The sequence below is a fragment of the Physeter macrocephalus genome, chromosome 19, assembly GCF_002837175.3.
Source record: "Physeter macrocephalus isolate SW-GA chromosome 19, ASM283717v5, whole genome shotgun sequence".
NCBI classification, from domain to species: domain Eukaryota; kingdom Metazoa; phylum Chordata; class Mammalia; order Artiodactyla; family Physeteridae; genus Physeter; species Physeter macrocephalus.
In genome coordinates, this window is record NC_041232.1 from 60,674,879 (window position 1) to 60,694,328 (window position 19,450).

Sequence of the window (19,450 nt, forward strand, 5' to 3'; positions counted from 1 at the left end):
CCACCCGCGCTCCCGCGGTCCCCGCTGTCCCCCGCGGTTCCGGCGAGGCCGCGCCGCGCTGCGCTCCGCTCCCATTGGCTGCGCGCGCCTTTGTGTGGCGGCAGCTGCGGCCCCAGCGCCTTTGAATGTCGAGAGGGGCCGGGAAGGGAGCCTTTCCATGGGCCATCTGTCTCCCCGCCAGCCGCCGCCCCACCGCCGCCCGCGCCCCGCGCTCCGCCTCCCGCCCCGGCGGCTCCCGCAGCCCCGCCGCCGCCCGCGCCCGCGCCCCGGAGCCGCGCCACAAAGGGCCCGCGCGCAGCCGCCGCCGCCGCCGCCGCCGCGCGAGGAGCCAGGATGGTCCTGGTCCACGTCGGCTATTTCGTGCTTCCAGTGTTTGGCTCTGTGCGAAACAGAGGTATCGCTTTTTCCTTTCGGGGTCCGCTTCGGAGCGTGGATCGCCGCGGGCAGCGGGGTGGGGGCGGGCGCCGAGGGCGGCGGAGGGCTCAGGGCACACCCGCGAGGACGCGGGGCGAGCGGTGGCTTCTCCCCTCTCCCTTTTGGGGGGACCCCCAGTGTGGAGGTGGCTGCCCTCGTGGGAGCTTTTGCAGTGAAGTTAGGATTTGGCGATTTGAGTCCCTCCCTCCCTCCCTTCCCAGCCCCACTATTTATTCTTTGCGGCGGACGCGGTTCCCCCAAATCATAGCCCCTTCCCCCAATACCTAGCCCTGTGTGATCGAAGGACGGAGAGAGATACAGGACTGCGTGTGTGCGCGCGCGCGTGTTTGTGTGTGTAAGCGTACTTGGCTTCCTGTGATTTTTTTTTTTTGAGGTGTGTGTGTGTTTCGTGTCATTTTTGTTTGTGTTTCTCCATCATTTGGTCGTTGATACCGATGGCTGGTTAGCTGGGACCTGGCATCTGCATCTCCCATCTGCCCTATGCCATGCCCCAGCCCCCGCATTCTCGTGGGCACTTGCACGATTTCCCGTCCCATCTTTTCCTCCCCTTTAACCCTTTTTGTGTATCGCCCTTGTGCTACCCCTCCCACCCCATGGTCTTTGTATGACAGTTGCATTTATGGGTTCAAGATGCTTGTGTGTGTGTGTGTGTTTGCGAGTGTGTGCAAGTGTGTGCGCGCCTCGGAGAGTCAGACGTGCACTGCTGTGCACCCCTGGGCCGGGCCGGAGCGGGGTGCCGGCCCTTGGCTGTTGCGCTGTGTGTGAGGATGAGGTGGGACGCTGCCCCCAAGCCAGGCCTTTGCCCCGGGCAGGCGTTGACAAAGCAGCGGGCCGGCGCCGGCTTTGTTTTTAACTGTGATATATGGGGTGTGTTTGCAAGGTCCCCTGCCCCACATCCCCTTTCCCTTACATTCTGCTACAACAATAGCTTGATTTTCCCCTCTTCTCCTCCCTTCACATTTCTTCCATTTTCTTTTAATCAGAAACTCCCACCTCCCAAAGCAAATCCGAGATGCATTTAGATTCATTATTATTATTTTTTTCTTTTTGTACTCTGCCTCTGGACTCACATTTCTCTTCTTGGAAATGTTTCTGCTATCCTCTCCCACTCCACGTCTGCTTAAATCCCTGCTGGCTGAGGCCCTCCCCCACTCCCCCTCCCTCAAGCTCAGAATGATGTCTTCCCTTTGCGGCCAGGGCTGCTCCACCAAGTCAGAGTGGGGGGTGGCGTCGCAAGCCGGCGCTTTAGTGCGCCCCAGGGGCCCGACTGGGCAAGAGAATGAAAGCCCAGCCCTCCTTCTTTCAGCCCAGCTGTCCCCAGACCCAGCCTCTCCCCGGAACCTAAAAGGCAAGGTTGGCCCCCTTAGGCCTGTTTGAACCACAGTTTTTTCGTGTGATGATAGAATGATGACATTCTGCATTTATCAAATCTTTTTTTTTCTTCATTGTGTAGCTCAGTGAATGGTCAACTCGCTGCTGTGTGCGCTGTGACCCTTCTGCCTCCGCATTTAGCTGTATTGTGACACCCCTCTTAACCATCTCCTGTCTCCATCTGAGGAAGGCATTGCTATTTAAGCGGCAGTATCCCCTATCTCAGGCCAGCCTAGCAGTGGGGGGTGGTGGTGGAGTGGGTGTGTGAAGGATAGGAATGGGGGGTGCTGGGTGAGATCTCCCTTGAAATGCCAACCCCTCCCCCAATACACAATTATATCTTATTACTTGGCATTTCCTCTTAAAACGGGTGTGGAACATTACACTAGGCAGAAATTCAAAAATGATTAAGAAGGATGTTGAGCCTGAAAGTATAATTATCCTGATTAAATCATTATCATCCTCATTAATACCACCAATCTCTAAATACCATTGCAGGATGCTGATTCCATGTTTTGAAATTCAAATTGCTCAGCTGCCTTTAAATTTTATTTTTAATACACCCCCCTTCAAAAAAAAAAAAAACACCCAAGAAAACAAATTCTGCCAGTCAGTCAAAGTTTACTTTCATGGCAAACACGCCCATAGGAAATTCAAGGGCTGAGGGTTAATTGGGCTGTGAGTAAAATTTAGCACAATGTGATAAGAATTCATGACCTTCCGATAGAGGATACTAATGCTTAACTCAACAAGGTCCTAAACCACAATCTTCTTGTAAAACTATTAGATAGCTTGCCAGCTTAAATCTGTTCCTTTTAGTTTCCATTGTAGTAGTATAGGATGTAGGCCATTTCAGAATAGATGTAGAGAAATAACCATTTTTGTATCTCATCTTGTTTAGCCGAGTACATTGCACTGTAAATCCCTGTTAAGTGGATTCCTTTTGCCTTGGCTTGGAGGCTGTAGCACCCCATTTCCCACTTACCTGGGTGGCCATCAGCTAGCTTCCTGGTAGCACCCAGGCATAAGTGAAGAGATTACATTTAGTCAGAGGCAAAAAATAATAAATATAGATATGAAAAATTTTGATGAAATGACAGTTGCTGCTACTCTGAAAATTTGGTGTAGCAAGGTCCTTGACTTAAGGGGGAGCCATAGCCATAGTGTCTTAATTGTTTAATTGTACAATGTCAAGAGCATCTTTGGACATCCGCCCTGGCCCTCAGAGCTGCCCCTTTAACAGCCGGCTCCCTTCTGCTGCCTCACTAGCCAGACCTGCTTGAAAACTGAAACAAAACAGCAGCAATAAAGAATAAGGCCCCTACTTCAAGGGCCCTTCCAAAATAAAGTCCCAAGGGGCCTCCCCAGATTGCCATTTGGCAATCTGAAAAGAAAGAGAAGAGAAAAAAAGAAAAGAAAAGAAAAAGGATCCCCAGCAAAATGGTTTTCCATTAAACAGGGATAGCGTGTTCTGCTGTGCTGAATTACTTCCTGTTCTTATTTTGTGGGTAATTTTTTCTGTATCAAATATCCTTTCGGTTGTGTATCTTTTTCACCTTTTCTTGTACTAAAACTAAAGCATGATCTGTATTTTTTTACATCCCCCAGTTGACAATGTACAGCGCTCGGTTAGAGATGTTACCCTGCTGAAACGTACTGTGCTCGTGTAGCCCGGGCCATCTGCTCATTGTACGCTGCTTTTGTTCTGTTGCCCTTCCGAAGCATGGTGGGCCCAGCCTTTTTTTTTTTTTTGTATCGTGTGCATGACGACATTGTTACACACAGAATCCACTAATACTAATATACAATCTCTCAATAAAGAACTAGTTTCCTATATTAACCTAGTGTGCTTTTTCTCTTGCTGTTTTCCCATTTATTGTTGTATCCTGCTGTTTAGATTTTCCCCCTTGCTTTTCTATCCCCACTCTCACCCACCCACCCACCACTCCCACCTCCCATTGTAAGATTTGAGTGAATGCCTTTTCTGGATTTTTTTTTTAACTTTTTTGTTTTGTTTTGTTTTGTGGTACAGATATGGTGACTTTAATTTCATCTAGTCCATATCTTTCTAGGGTAGATGTCTGGGGCAATGCGGGGGTGGGTCAGTTGTCCTGTCACACCAAAATAGCTCTGCTGCATAGAAGGAACTCCTATCTTTGGCTACCTGTGTACCCACCCAATAGCCTCCACATTTCATCTCAGTTTCCAAGTTACATGGGCACTCAGTTTTTGATGCTGGTGAAGAGATGGGGCTGTAACACTTAGGTTGAGAAAAGGGATACTGTTCTTAACTAGCAATCTTGTAGCATTTCAGACTCGCCTGAAAAACCCATTTTCAGTTGTGTTTTAACTTTTCTTTTTACTGTTTTATTGATTTACTGTCCTTATAAGTCATGCTGGGGGTGACATGTTACATGCAGTTGAAGCCATGATCTGGAATTTTAACGTACCCTCTTCTGTGTGCATATTTAAATTGTTGGGACCTGTGATACAAGTTTTGCATTGAGATCCTGCATAAGGAAGATGTTTGAAACAGAAACCAACTCAGACCACTCCCACATTCATCCCAGGACCAGCAGCCTGACCTGTTACTGTAGGAATAAGAGGGTCTGTGCCCTCTGCAGGCTGTGAGCCAGTTAAAGCTGATTACAGCCGTTTCCTGACAGCTGCCTCATCTGTGGCCGTAGTGGCCCTCTTGAGAAAGAAAGCCAGATCTCTGCCATTGTCAGAGTGTGTTGGGGGGATCAGGAGGGAAGTCATGACCTTACCCCAAATTGAATTGGAAGAAGAGCCCTTAAAATTTGTCTTTTTTCCATAATTATATTTGAGGAGCCAATGGAGAGGTAATTTTTTCCCCAGAGTAGAACCCAAATTCAAGCATTTGTCAATTACACCTATTCAATTTCAGCCCAGAACAAGCCTTGACAAATGAGGCGTTTTAGTCACCGCGGAAATTAGTTGATTAAAGAAATTCATGGTTCCTTCAAAGGGTCATCGTTCTGGAGCCGCTCTTCCTTGGGCCAACGTGCTTCCTCCTCGCTCCTGTGGGCTGTCTCCTGGCCCGCCTCTGCCCCCTGCCAGCGTTCCTTTCCCAGGCAGGCGCACCCCTGCCTGACCACAGTGCTTCCTTGCCTTTTTTGTGGCTTGGTGCGGCTCTCCTCTCCCCCCATGGCTGCCCTTTCTGCTCTGGCCCTTTGTTCTCATGCTCTCTCCAGCCCAGAAGGGAAAGCTGAGCTGATTTACTGTGACACATGGACACACATGCAAGTTCCCAGCAGAGGCTCATGCTGTAGTTTTTGTAAGAAGGGATATGCAGGTCTTCAAGGATTTTGTTTCTCCCCCTCCTTCTTCTCCTCTCCTTCTCATTTTATTTTGGTTTTCATGAAATGTTTAATTTCGTTCCCAGTTTGAGAAAGCAAAATAAACCATCTTCCAACCAACCTCAACAATAAGGAAAACTACCCCAACTCAGGTGATTGCCGTCATTTCTGTCCTAGAGAGCAGTAGTTCATTAGATTGCTATTAAGCAATTCTAAGATTTTATTTCTTTAAGTGAATGTTATGTATGTTGGAATTATTTGGTCAATACGTTTTGAGGATGGTTTAGTAACCTAGTAATAACGAAGACAGTTAGTGGGTTAATGGGAAGTCATGTTTTAGCAATTTATCAAATGCATACTATGTTTTCATCCAGATAGTCAGAATAAACATATTTATCTGAAGGAGCCTTTTCCTCTGACTGGATGATCCAGTCGTTACAAAGCCATTGTACTTTCTATCTACTCTCTCAGCCAACAGATGTGTACCTGTTTTAATAAAGTTTAAAAGATTTTGGAAAAGACTCCTGCTCCACAGATCCTACACTGAACTTTGTAATAGGATGGAACATAGTTCTTGTTTATGGCTTTTCCTTTTGAATAAGAGAACTTCTTTCCTGAAACTAGCATCAGATAAGGTCCACCTAATTGAGGAGCTTACTTGAATAATAGTTCTCATAAATCAGCAAATACTATTAGTCACTCAAGGTTAGGGGAAAAGACCACCAAGAGTCTCCATGCCCTAAGATGCTGATAACAGAGACTGGGCCACCTCTCACCTCTCTTCCTTTCGTAGTTTGCTCACTTCCTGCCCGACCCACTATGTCCTTCCCATCTTTAAATAAGCAGCTTGCGGTGTCCGTTGGAAACCTTAATGCTTTTCTGGGCTAGGGAAGCAACAGCTCTGTGCTGGATCCAAGTGCAATGTGAAACCCCTTTCCTGGCCAGGAGACACAGGCCCTTGACTCCGACTCAGGGAGTGACTTTGGATGTCTCAGTCCTAGCTGACCACGGTTGCTCAAATGTGCAAGACACTTGTGCCTTGGTTTCTCTTTGAATCTAAATAGCTCTTTAAAAATTCCTGGCTTAACATAATATGAATGTGAATTAGTTTTTAATAGTATGGTATGGTTTGGCCACAGGTGAACCAATATATTTCTAAGAGAATGAGAGGGGAAAGCTTACCTTAGAGAGGCTCAGATTTTCTGGATGAATTAAAAACTAAAAGCAAACATTCAGAACCCCACAGCCGAACCACTTGCAATGCCTGTGTTTTCATGTATTCAGTCATTCATTCATTCACTGACTCACTTGTTTGTTCATTTAGTTAATGAGTGTTCATTGAATTCCTACTTGGAGCCAAGTGAAGCAGTGTAGGACCTGGGTGCCTGCCCTCCTGAGGCTTATGCTGAGGCTGGAAGATGAATGCTTAGGAAACCAGATGCTGAGATGTTCTGTGCCACAGCACCCAAACGGATGGCAAGAACATCCTGACTTGAGGTGGGAAGAGCTTGGAGCAGTCCAGTGGTTGAGTCCTACGCCTGTCTTGACTGGGAAGGGTGAACTTAGGCCACTGCTCTGAGTATCATCTAAACAATGCCTATTATTATACCTACCTGATAGGGTGTGTGGTGTGCAGACTTTTCAAAGGCACCTGGCACAGAGCAGGTGACTCGGGCATGCTAGGTGGCTGCCCCCGTCCCCCACACCTGTAGGAATTTCCCGGCCAAGGGATCAAATAAAGTCAGGGATGACTTGCTGAGGAAGTGGGGTTGAGATGTGCCTCAAAGGTTGGTATGTATACAGGAGGAAGAGGAGCGAGAGCCCCAGGTGGGGACCGGAATGGAGTGAGATAGTTGGCCAGGGCCAAGTGGCTCTGCTGATTTGCCAAGAACAGAGGGGGCTTATGTGGAGGGGTGTGTGTGTGTGTGTGTGTGTGTGTGTGTGTGTGTGTGTGTGTCTCGGGGTACGTGTGCAGACCTGTTGACTTGCACATCTTTGGGAGGCCTTGGGACCATTGTCCTGTCTTTGAATGGTTCTCCTGAGAGCACAACTCCAGGGGATAAGCAACATGAGGTTGGGAGAATAATGGAGAAAAGGCTGGAAGATATTTTGATGTCAGTTTCTGAAGACCTTTGGAAGCTCTGGCAGAGTTTGGACTTGCTCCTTTAGCCACTGGGGGCTGTCTGGGGAGAGTGATGCTTCAACAGCTTCTTATTCTGGCAACTGATGACAGGGGGTGAGCCCAGGGGGCTGAGCCGGGGAGGAGGCCGTGGTGGGCATCCAGGGCTGTTGGAAGCCCAAACCAGGGCTCCGGGGGAGGAGGGCTTGCAAGAGGGGCCTTCCCATAGGAGGAAGTGAGCAGAACTGAGTCAGTGGGGAGGGGCTCGGGGCGGGAGGTCTGGGCGTGCGTGGGAAAATGTAAGACCATGAAGACAAACGGGGAAGATGGGAGAAACAGTCAATTTGGGGGATAGGTTAGTTCAGCGTGCGGATAAATAGAATTTGAGGTGCAGAAGGTGGCAGAGCAAAGGGGACCATGGCAATGTCCTGGGATTTGAGACTTCTAGTACCCGGATGGAGTAGAAAATTAATTTTGATGATAAAAATGTATCATATTTACATGACACACCCTCAAAAAACTCTCCCTCCGTGCCTTACTTGGCTATACAGATGCATCTTTAGGTATGCAGGTCACACTTTCAGCAACCTCTCTGCTGACACGGACCCCCTCGGGGAGCTGTGCCCCCATATCTCAGTGTGAACAACTTTTATCAAACTTCACCCTTCTTTATAAGAGAGAACCCCAAGGCCGGCAGGTGGCAGGATCACTGCCTCCACAGTTTTGCAGAAAAGGTCAGCCCTCCCCACGTGAGGAGGAGAGCAGAGTCGGGGAGAAAGATGGGGCAGGGGTTTGGCAGCTGGGGACGAGGGCAGAGCGTGAGAGGGGGGGCCCAGGCTCCGACTTCAGGATTCGTCCTGTCTGCAGAGAGTGGATTTTCCCTAACTCAAAGCTCTTTCTCTTCTGTTATCTTGTTTCCTCCCCAACACAGCCTGGGAGGAGGTAACTGGGGGCCAGAGGAGGCAACTGAGGCCAAGGGTGGGGAAAGTCCATCCCTGCCCGCCAGCAGCTAGGAAATGGCTGAGCCAGAAGTGGATGCCAGGTGACTAGCCGGCCGGCTATGGTTCCCTGCACTGCCTCCATGGCCTGTACACTGTTAGGAACCCTCCTGAGACCAAGACAAGCATTGGAAAGGAATCCCTGCTTTTCCTCCATGTCTGGGGGCATCAATTTGTCCGCATTGGGAGAGGCCTCTGTCCAGCTCGCGGACGGCCATGCTGTGAGGCAGGTCAAGTCCCCAACCTCGAGCTCTCCTCCTGGAAGGGGAGGCTGAGAGCCAGGGAAGGTGCATAGTGGACCAGAGAGACCTCTGGGTAGGAAATGAGCAGGGGCTGGAACCCCGTGGTGAGTCCTTCAGCCTGCAGACTCTGGCTCGGAGGAGGCCCGGCCGGCTTAACCGGGGGGCACTCTGCTCTGATTGCCTCCTAAATAACCAGGTGTCGCCCTTTGAGGACTTTGGCTCCCAAGTCATGAGCACATTTCCCAAGCTTCCTTAGGTCGTTGTGATGCCTTCGCAGATTCTGTCTATGTTATATCATCAAGTAGTAGAATCACATTTTGGAAAGTTTGGCAAATAGACCAAAAGGAAAAAAAACCTCTTAGGAGTCCACCTCTCTGTGATCACTTCAGTGAAAGGCCTTCCACATTTTTGTTCATACTCATATACGTCTTTTTTGTAGAGCTGTAAACAGTGATATACACCTCTGCATTGTCCAGTTTTTCAAATTTAACATATCGAAAGCCTTTTCATGTTTTGCTAAGCTGTTTTCACCAGCATCACCTTGAATGGCTTCACCGTATTCCACTTGAATGGTGGCTCTGCATTCGGGCTTGGTGGTTTGTGAGGCACCCGATGGCCCCGGGTCACGGGCCACTCCTGCTGGTCCGCCTGTGACCTCCCGCGGGCCGCTGTTTGGCCACTGGAGGGTAGGGGGTTAGTGGAATCTGACAGCTTCCAGGCCTCTCTGCCCTTCCGTCAATGGGCCCAAAGAGGGGGAAGGGAGGGCGGGAAAGAGGGTGTGGGGAAGGAAGATTTGGATAAATTCTTCTGAGATCTGGGTTCTGGTCTTTCTTCTGCTACAAACGTCCACTGTGCTCTTGAGCCAGTCAGCTGCCTTCATGGGGTCTCAGTTCCCCCATCGGTCAAATGGGGACGATGGGTCCATTGTTTCTGCCTTACAGGACTTGTCACATGAAGGAATACGCACGAAAAGAAGTAAGAAGCCAGCCAGAGACAACAGTAACAATAACGGCCCATCGTTCAGGAGGTGGTGCTCAGACAGGCTGTGCAGGACGGTGGGCGCAGCCCTGCTTTGAGGCTGCTCTGCCAATAACCCCCCCATGTGACATGCTGGCGAGCCTGACTGCTCTGGGTCTGTACCTCCTATCTGCCAAAGGAGATAATTGCCCCTAATTGCCCCCTCCTGCTCTAAAAAACCGTGGTTTCCTCTTGATGAGAATAACTTACATTTCCATTGTCTTTTGGCCCCTCTTCACTGGGCAGCAGCCGTGCACTTTGGCGCTCAGTAGACGGGCGCCCGCCCTTCTTCCACCGGCCGCCCTTGGAGGGACAGGGGAGCAGCGGGGACTCCTGGCGGCCCTGCCACGGCGGTGAGCGCTCCCCCTGGGAGTCCTGGGCCCGGGGCCCACCCTGCCTCCTGGTGCTGCTGTTGTTCGGCCTCTGAGCGAGAACTTCCCTGGGGCATCCTTGCTTCCTCTTTGCCATCCTTTTTCCTTTAAACCTCCCCCTGAGGTGTGCCGCTTGGGGGCAGCAGGGGAGCCAGCCCTCCAGGAAGTCACCCACGTGGAAGGGCTCAGCGCTCCTCCCAGGAGGTGGGGATGCAGTGGAGTGGAGGAGAGGAAGTGGCGGCTGCTGACTCAGCACCAGCCTGCGGGTGGAGAGGGGGCGGAGGAGCTCTCCCAGGCTGGGAGGAAGCGAGAGTTCAGCCAACACCTGTCTCAAGGAAGGGCCGGAAGCTTGTAACAGCTGCTGCTTCTTCTCTGGGGCTGCGAGTGGGAGAGAAGGGGGTGGAGTGGCCGCTCAAGGCTCCCCCTCCCCCGCACAGCCTTTGTGCTTGGCTCCAGCGTTCCTCCCCGCACCTGCCAGGGCCTCCAGGCCGCCCCCTCCCCCTTGCTCAGGGGCCCCACCATGCTGCCTGCCCCCAAGACCGTAGTGCTGCCTCCTAGGACAATCACTCTGAGGTGCCCACGGGTGAATGGGGCACCGGGCTTCCCTAAGCCAAGGGGTGGCCCTTCCCGCGGGGCCCTCGGTCTCCCTGGCACTCCCTGGAAGGGGAGCTGGCCTGGGCAGGCCTACTGCTCCGCCGGCACGGCCCTGCCGACCAGAGCCGAGGGCTCCAATTCTGGGGATGGTGAGGCGGTGATGGAAAGACCTGGGTCCGTGGGCCGGTTCCCTCCTGCGAGGCTCCCAGAACTGCTGGTCACCCCTGGCCCAGCGGCCTGTGTGCCTCGCTTGGTACTGAGGGAGGGGGCCGGAAGAGGTAGCTGGACAGGACTGTGGCCCTGGTTCAGTTGGTGGTGGCCAGAACCCCTCTTGGACACCAGGGTGGGTTGGCCCAACCTCGGCTTCACCTTTGGTGGACTCACGTCCCTCGGGGCATAGGAGGGAGTCAGGCATGAAGAGGAGTTCAGTCAGCTGGTCCACAGGGAAGCTGGGCCTTGGAGGCGGCGCCTGCCTGACTGCTTTTGGCTGAGGAGAAACTGAGGTTCCCAGGCAGCAGTGCCAGGGAGCAGGGCAGCCACAGAGCCACAGCCGGAGTTGGAGGGGGAGGGGAAGGGAGGTAGTAAGAGGCCCCGAGAGGGAGCTTGGGCCCTCTGGCACCGGTGGGAGGAATGGGGCTGCAGAAGGCGTGAGGGGAAGAGAGGCCACGTGGGCGTAAAGGGAGCGACAGCCATCGGCCCCCACCTGAGCAGGTGAGCTGGGAGTGTGATGGCGTAGGCGGAGGAGGAGCCCAGACACGAACCTGGGAGGGTGTTGGCCCAGCCCATCCCCATCCCATCCTCAAGGGTCCCCACCAGCCCAAGCTTCCCGCAGGAGAGAGGTGGAGGAAAGAAGGAGTGAGAAGGATGGAGGGGAGGAGGAGGAAGTTAGAGACGCACTGTCTTGTCACTGAGCCTCACTGCTCAGCAGGAGGCAGCCATCTCTCGGGTACTTACTAGGTCTGTGCCGGTGCCTGCAGAGTCCTGCCTTGTGTTCGCCTGGGTGGGTGGGCCTGGCTTGCCCACCAGACTAGACGGGAGACTGGACAGGTGTGCGACAGACAAAGGGCAGAACCCTTGACTTGGGTCAAAAAAAGGGCCTTGCCACACCACAGAATAAACACAGCGTGGTTTTCAGTTTCCTTACTAAATTTGGATAAAAGGAGATTTTTATATTAAACTAAGCAAGGAACTCTTATGCCGCCAGTTACAAATTCTGCATGGACTTTTGAGTGAAAACATAGGACTTTAATGACATATTTCATTCACGCACTCCAGGCCAGTCCATACCCCCATGGCTGGGGGGCTGGGGTCATCTCACACCCCCCTGACATTTGGGCCCTCCTGGGGAAGAGTGTGAGGGGCGCTCCTGGGTTATCCAAGGCCTTCTCTTTGCAGAAGTGGGAACCCAAGCCTGTCCAGAGGCTGGAGTAGCTAAGCCAGCTCCCAAGGGGCCTGGTCAGGAATGGGATCCAGGCCACTTGACCCCGAGGGCCGGCGCTCTTCTCTGGTCCTGACTCTAGGCCAGCTGGAGGCGGCCCAAGCTCCAGTAACTCCAGCAGGATGGTCAAGGGGCATTTTGTGGGGGACAGGACTGGGCAAGGCTGCAGACAGCATGGAGTTTAACTGGGCAGAGAGAGAAGGGTGGCATTTCAGCATGGTGGCCGATTCACAGATATTCCTAGTCTGCAGAGCCAAGGCCAGGACTGGGAGCCACGGGCTGAGAGGAGAGGGCAGCTGAGGAGACCACCCCATGAACTGGCGTGGGAGGAGGGCCCTCCTGTGGGGAACACTCAGCAGAGGGCTGTCCATGGTACTGTACGGACTCTTTTTTTTTTTTTTTTTTTTACAGTGATAAAATATACATAGCATAAAATTTGCCATTTTAACCACTTTATAGTGTACACTTCAGTGACATTGAGTACGTCCATCATGCTGTGCCACCATTACCACTCTCTACTTCCAACACTTTTTCATTACCCCCAACAGAAACTCAGGGCCCCCTTGACCTTGAGGCCTGTTCCCACGCAGGGCCAAGCTATGCTTGCTGGCCCCCTCCAGGATGGTGGGGGAGATTAAGTGGTAGCAAGGAAAGCACAGGTTTGGGGCCTCAGGAGGGTTCAAGCCTGGTCTTGCCACCTACTTTGGGTGACTTTGGACCTCTCTGAGCCTCAGTCTCTTCATCAGAAAAAAAATGGAGATAATTGCTATTAATACTGGTGTCATGGGGAGGTGAGGGTGAAAGAGAGTTAAGATGCATTTAAAGTACAAGCACACGAACCTCTGGGAAGTGCTTAGCACAAGATGGTCGTTCTCAGCTCCTCACTCACCCCATCCCCTCTGAACACACATCCCTGTTTGTTTGGGCCCGGAACAGTCTAAGGGGTCCATAGGGAGTGCAAAGGCAACAGACAAGAAGTGGCATGTTTCAGCTTCACTGGGTAAGCGGTTACTGAGAATCTACTTTGGGCTGTGAGCAGCCGAGGCACAGATAGCGTCTGGCCCACAGCCTAGCTGGGGAGACCCCCGAGCACCCCTGGAGTGGGGTGGAGAATGCAGATTGGGCTACACTGAGGGCCAGGCCGTTGGTCATGCCGGCTGGAAAGTGTGGCCCAGCCTGGAGCAGCTGGCCAGGGTTGGTGCCCGGGATGGGAAGTCACTGAGGCCTGGTAAGTCAGGAGGGCCTCCTGGAGAAGACAGAACTGGAGCTGCTCCCCAAGGAGGGAGTGATCTGCAGCTTGCTGCCTGGGGGAGCTATCAGTTCTGCCTGCCCCCTGCCCCTCTCCCACATAGGCCCAGATCTGATCCAAGAGGTGAATGTTCAGAGTCCTGTGGCTGTTACCTTGTCTGATTTTTCTTTTTCTTTTCTGGAGCATCGGGCCCTCTCATTTCATTGTTATCCCGCCCACACACTAGTCCCCTTCTTCCCTGCTGTCCCTCAGCCCCAGCCATTTCCCCTGTAATGCCCTGCCTCCTCCCACCCCTCTGCCTTGCTGGACTGCCTGAGTGCTCCCATGGGTCAACGTGCCACCCCCTGGGAGGGCCACACAGGGTGGGATGCTGCCTGGGAGGAGCTGAGGGCTTGTGACCTCCTCTGAAGTGGGCAACCCCCTCAGGCACTGGTTCTTCTCCCTGCAGAATCAGGTACTATACTTACCTGCCAGGCTGAGTGAGAGGCAGAAGAGACGGTGGATAGAAAGCACCCACCATGACACCTGGCACAGAGCACGGGGCTACGCTTATTGTTATACGTGGCTACCTGCTAGGGAGTTGCCACGTACAGGATCCCCTGACTGCTTCTAGGAGGCACTTTGAATTTGGTAAGGGGAGCAAAGGGTAGGGGAAAAACTTCTCTGAGCCTCAGTGTTCTCATCTGTAAAATTGGGACAATCCTAGTAACCCCTGCAACAGGGTTATAATGAGGCTCAGATTTGATCTCGGATTTGTTCAGCTGACCACACAGATGTGCACCTTGTGTCGGCATTCGACCAGGTGCCCTGCCAGGCACTGGAGGCGTGAGGATAATAACAACAACGTGAGCATCAGCAAATGCTCACATAGCACTTGCCAGGTGCTCTCCTAAGCACTTTAACTGCCCTAGGGGTGTCGTCCCATGGGAAACAGACACTTGAACAATCAAGAAAGCATGGTTCAAGGTCTGTGCTGTGTGCTATCTCAGGAGGAGCTCAGGCTGAGCTGAGTCTTAAAAGATGCGTGGGGCTGACCTGGAGGAGAGGCGGGGGCAGGGTGTTGCAGGCAGAGGGGCTGCAGGGCACAGGGACTGCAAGGCATAGGGCGGGCTGAAGAGCAGAGTACTGCAGAGGGGACGTGGGAGGAGGCTAATGTCCTGTGGGGCAGCTGGGCCCTCGTCACTCCTAATTGTCAACATATCAGTGTTGCCTGCTAATCAGCATTGCTGGTGGCTGGTTGGCCTTTGTCAAGAATGAAGTGCACACAGTCTACGCGGAGCTCTGGTATGTCCGGTATGAAATAAGGGCTGAGGGTGAGACCCGGGCGATGCCTTTGAAGGTCTAGGAAACAAGCGGGAATCCTGACAGACCCCCAGAATAATAATAATGGGGCATAATAATAATAATAATAATAATAATAATAATAGTAATAATGTGATCATGGTCTACTGCTGAGATGGAGCAGTTCAGAGGAGCGGAAGGGGAGGGGAATGTGGTATCTGGGAGACCTGGAAAATGTGGGGATTGAGCTGACCCTTGAAGCAGGTGTCTGGGCCAGCATTTCCCAACACACCGTCCAACCAAATGCTGGGACCTCTTGAGCTGTTAAAAGCTGTTTATGCAAAAGGGTTATGTGTTCCGACAATTTGAAAAAATGCTACACACTATACCCCTGTCTTATGTCTATTAGCTTATTAAAGGCTCTGGTAAGTAAGTCCTGTAATAAAGAAAATCCCTTTTGGTTCTGCTTCAGTAGCATTTCCCCAAACTACCTGAACACAGAACTCTGTGTGTGTGTGTGTGTGTGTGTGTGTGTGTGACTCCTAGAAATATGTCTTGAACATGGAGCACAGTTTGGCAAATGCCGGCCCGGGAGCCAGGTCATCTAGCTCAAGACTGGCTAAAAGCAACTCCTTATCCTGAGGGGAAATGGAGACTGAGAAAAAGGCTGCAAAAGATGGCTCGTCAGTAGGTGACTGCTTGTCTCAAAGTACCCACCCCCTCCAGCGCAGTCTTCCTCCCAGGAGTGCCATCCTTACCTACTCGAGAGAATTCTCTAAGATCAGAAGGACAGTGGAGAGCCGGTCACTCACTCCAAGTGCCACCCTTGCAGGCGAGCCGGGGAATCTCTGCCAGCAGCCAGGGAGCCGAGGTGGCCCTGGAGGGAGCTCCTGGCCACCGGAGGGACTTGTACCCCACTCTGCTCAGGACTTCCTCCCACCTTCTTATATTTGTGACCTTGCCCAGGTTCCTCGGGTTGGGCTTTGCCCCTGTTCCCCTGAACCCACAGCTGCGTTTGACACACTGCACACGACTCGTCTAGCACGTGACGTGCACATAATAGCGCACCCGGATGCTCAGCCTGACACATGCCCATCTGTACACAGTCCCCGAGTCATACACATTTACACGCTCGCACACAGGCCACACACCTGCGTGACGTCAGCAGTCCACTCATCGACACTCATAAATATCTGTACCCACAGAACATTACACAGTCACGTGCACAGGTGACAGTAGATGCACACAGCCACTTGCTGCTCACACATGTGAGAATACACGGCGACACCATGATACCCATGCTCACATAGCACTTGCCAGGTGCTCTCCTAAGCACTTTAACTGCCCTAGGGGTGTCGTCCCATGGGAAACAGACACTTGAACAATCAAGAAAGCATGGTTCAAGGTCTGTGCTGTGTGCTATCTCAGGAGGAGCTCAGGCTGAGCTGAGTCTTAAAAGATGCGTGGGGCTGACCTGGAGGAGAGGCGGGGGCAGGGTGTTGCAGGCAGAGGGGCTGCAGGGCACAGGGACTGCAAGGCATAGGGCGGGCTGAAGAGCAGAGTACTGCAGAGGGGACGTGGGAGGAGGCTAATGTCCTGTGGGGCAGCTGGGCCCTCGTCACTCCTAATTGTCAACATATCAGTGTTGCCTGCTAATCAGCATTGCTGGTGGCTGGTTGGCCTTTGTCAAGAATGAAGTGCACACAGTCTACGCGGAGCTCTGGTATGTCCGGTATGAAATAAGGGCTGAGGGTGAGACCCGGGCGATGCCTTTGAAGGTCTAGGAAACAAGCGGGAATCCTGACAGACCCCCAGAATAATAATAATGGGGCATAATAATAATAATAATAATAATAATAATAATAGTAATAATGTGATCATGGTCTACTGCTGAGATGGAGCAGTTCAGAGGAGCGGAAGGGGAGGGGAATGTGGTATCTGGGAGACCTGGAAAATGTGGGGATTGAGCTGACCCTTGAAGCAGGTGTCTGGGCCAGCATTTCCCAACACACCGTCCAACCAAATGCTGGGACCTCTTGAGCTGTTAAAAGCTGTTTATGCAAAAGGGTTATGTGTTCCGACAATTTGAAAAAATGCTACACACTATACCCCTGTCTTATGTCTATTAGCTTATTAAAGGCTCTGGTAAGTAAGTCCTGTAATAAAGAAAATCCCTTTTGGTTCTGCTTCAGTAGCATTTCCCCAAACTACCTGAACACAGAACTCTGTGTGTGTGTGTGTGTGTGTGTGTGTGTGTGACTCCTAGAAATATGTCTTGAACATGGAGCACAGTTTGGCAAATGCCGGCCCGGGAGCCAGGTCATCTAGCTCAAGACTGGCTAAAAGCAACTCCTTATCCTGAGGGGAAATGGAGACTGAGAAAAAGGCTGCAAAAGATGGCTCGTCAGTAGGTGACTGCTTGTCTCAAAGTACCCACCCCCTCCAGCGCAGTCTTCCTCCCAGGAGTGCCATCCTTACCTACTCGAGAGAATTCTCTAAGATCAGAAGGACAGTGGAGAGCCGGTCACTCACTCCAAGTGCCACCCTTGCAGGCGAGCCGGGGAATCTCTGCCAGCAGCCAGGGAGCCGAGGTGGCCCTGGAGGGAGCTCCTGGCCACCGGAGGGACTTGTACCCCACTCTGCTCAGGACTTCCTCCCACCTTCTTATATTTGTGACCTTGCCCAGGTTCCTCGGGTTGGGCTTTGCCCCTGTTCCCCTGAACCCACAGCTGCGTTTGACACACTGCACACGACTCGTCTAGCACGTGACGTGCACATAATAGCGCACCCGGATGCTCAGCCTGACACATGCCCATCTGTACACAGTCCCCGAGTCATACACATTTACACGCTCGCACACAGGCCACACACCTGCGTGACGTCAGCAGTCCACTCATCGACACTCATAAATATCTGTACCCACAGAACATTACACAGTCACGTGCACAGGTGACAGTAGATGCACACAGCCACTTGCTGCTCACACATGTGAGAATACACGGCGACACCATGATACCCACGCACGTTATCTCTGGAGATACAACTTAAATGTCTGCTTCCCCTTCTTTCCACTGACATGTCTCCTGAACCCCATGAGGTGGACACCATCACTGGATTCACACAATATTCCAACAAACCTTGAGCCAGGATGACGCCACCGGGCTTGCGCATGGCCGCGTGCCCCAGCAGAGCCTGTGGCCCCCAGGTGTCACCGTCCTCCCTCAGGGCTCCACTGTCTCCATGAGCCCTTGTTGCGGCCTGGGAGGGGCAGTGGCCTACTGAGGGGGGCACCCCTGATTTGCCGTGGTCTCTGCTATAGCTGCCTGGTGATGGATGAGACAAACATCGCCCAGCTCCTTTGGGATGCTATGTGGCCTGGGGGGCTTTGTGGAGGAGGTGGGCCTAGAGCTGGTGTTGAAGGCTGAGGTCCCTGTCAGTAAGAGGTGAGAAAGGGGAGGGCACCCAGGTGGGAGGCCGCGTGAGGGGCGCGGAGAGGACTGAGCACGGCTGGTGGCCCCTCAACCCTGAGAACCCTGGCAGCGGTTATGAGGACGGTTTGGGCAGAGGTGGAAGAAGAAGCAGTGGGGCCAGGAAACGGCCAGCAGCCCTGCTCGGCTGGGGTTTCCACCTGCCACCCTGGGTGCTGGTCCTGACACCTGGGAGACTCCCCAGCCGGTGCTCAGCCTCTGCGCGTGTGGCTGGGGGAATTAAACAGACCGTGTGGTATGAATGGCGCTGCCCTGTTTTATAAAGTGCCCTAACAAGCTGGCGAGCCGGGCACACTCAGTCTTATTTACGGCTGCTATTATTTCTCTGACATTGAGATTAATTTGACGACAGCTGATTATAAGCTCTTCTATCATCAGATGGGCCCACTACCTGGGAGGAGAGGAGGGCTGAGTTTAATTTGTGAATAGTGTGCTGGGTTCTCCTGTTCCTGGAGTGTGTGTGGGAGTCTCAGCCATAAATCACGGAAGGCACCAGCAGCGCTGAGCCCAGAGGCCCGGGAGCTGCCCGATCGGGCCACGTGCTGGCGAGGGATGTCCCGGCAGGTGGGTGGGTCTGTAGACTCATGGAGCCTGGCGGGACGCACACCATCCGTGCTGCGAGAGAGATCTGGGGGCATCACCTGGCCAAGGAGCCTTCAAACTCTAGCGTCTACACCAAGTAAGAATCATCTGGAACTTTGTTAAAACACGGATTTTTCCAGCCCTACAGAGTCACCACCTCTGGGGGGTGGGGCTTTTGACTTTCCCAAGTCTGGAGTTTTCTCGGAGGAGACCTGCCTGGTACAGTCCTGCCTCGGGAGGCCTTGGCCTGTGGACAGGCTAAGTGGCCCCTCCAGGTTCCCCCTGCTCCAGGCGTGACTTCCCTTCCCTGGGTGTCTGAAGAGAAAGACACAGGAGAAGGGCTGGCAAAAAGCAGGCCCTGAGTGGAAAGCTAAGACGTTGGGTCTTGAGCAGAATGGTAAAGTCGGCAAAGGCTGTCTCCTTCCTCCCATGGAGCCCCCAGCACTGTCACGCCTCAGCTGTGAGCCCCTCCTGCCGGGCAGGAGAGAAGCATCAGCTCATGAACGTCATGCTGGGGCTTACAGGCACCATCTCTCTGTCTTCTTATGTTGATCTTTGGGTCACCTTTTATTAAACCCCATTGAGAGATGAGAAAACCGAGGCAGGTAAGAGGTGGTTTTAAATTTCATGGCCTAGAAACTGAGGCTGGGGTTTCAGTGCAGCTGGGATACCTGGTCCCTTCTATGACCCAAGGCAGTATTCCTACCCCGGGGGCAGGGCTGCACACACCAGACTTTGCATCCCTCGGCAGACGGTGAATCTACGGGGTGTGTGGGGACAGGGTCCATGAGAGCTCGAGGTGTTAAAGAGGTGCCCCCGCTCCTGAGCAGTCTTCCTCTCCGATGAGGGCTACATTCCTTGGGGCCCCTGGGCCCAATGCAACAGATCTTTCTCCACTCGTGGCCTGGCAGAGACCCTATCACTGCAGGTCGGTGGGGGACATGG

General features: G+C 52.8%; 1 protein-coding gene across 2 annotated transcripts in view; it reads left to right on the forward strand.

Annotated features, from left to right (window-relative positions):
* Positions 1-286: 286 nt before the first annotated feature.
* Positions 287-19,450, forward strand: part of ARK2C (arkadia (RNF111) C-terminal like ring finger ubiquitin ligase 2C) — a 109,584-nt gene continuing 90,420 nt past the window's right edge. The window contains exons 1-2 of one of the 2 annotated variants that reach the window (XR_003677320.1): positions 310-394; positions 1,889-3,602. Coding sequence is in view for 1 of the 2 variants with exons in the window: in XM_024132337.2 (XP_023988105.1) it covers positions 334-394 (61 nt within the window). In the remaining variant the exon portion in view is untranslated. Of the gene's footprint in view, positions 395-1,888; positions 3,603-19,450 lie in introns of those variants that run through there. The other variant, XM_024132337.2, reaches the window with a different exon arrangement.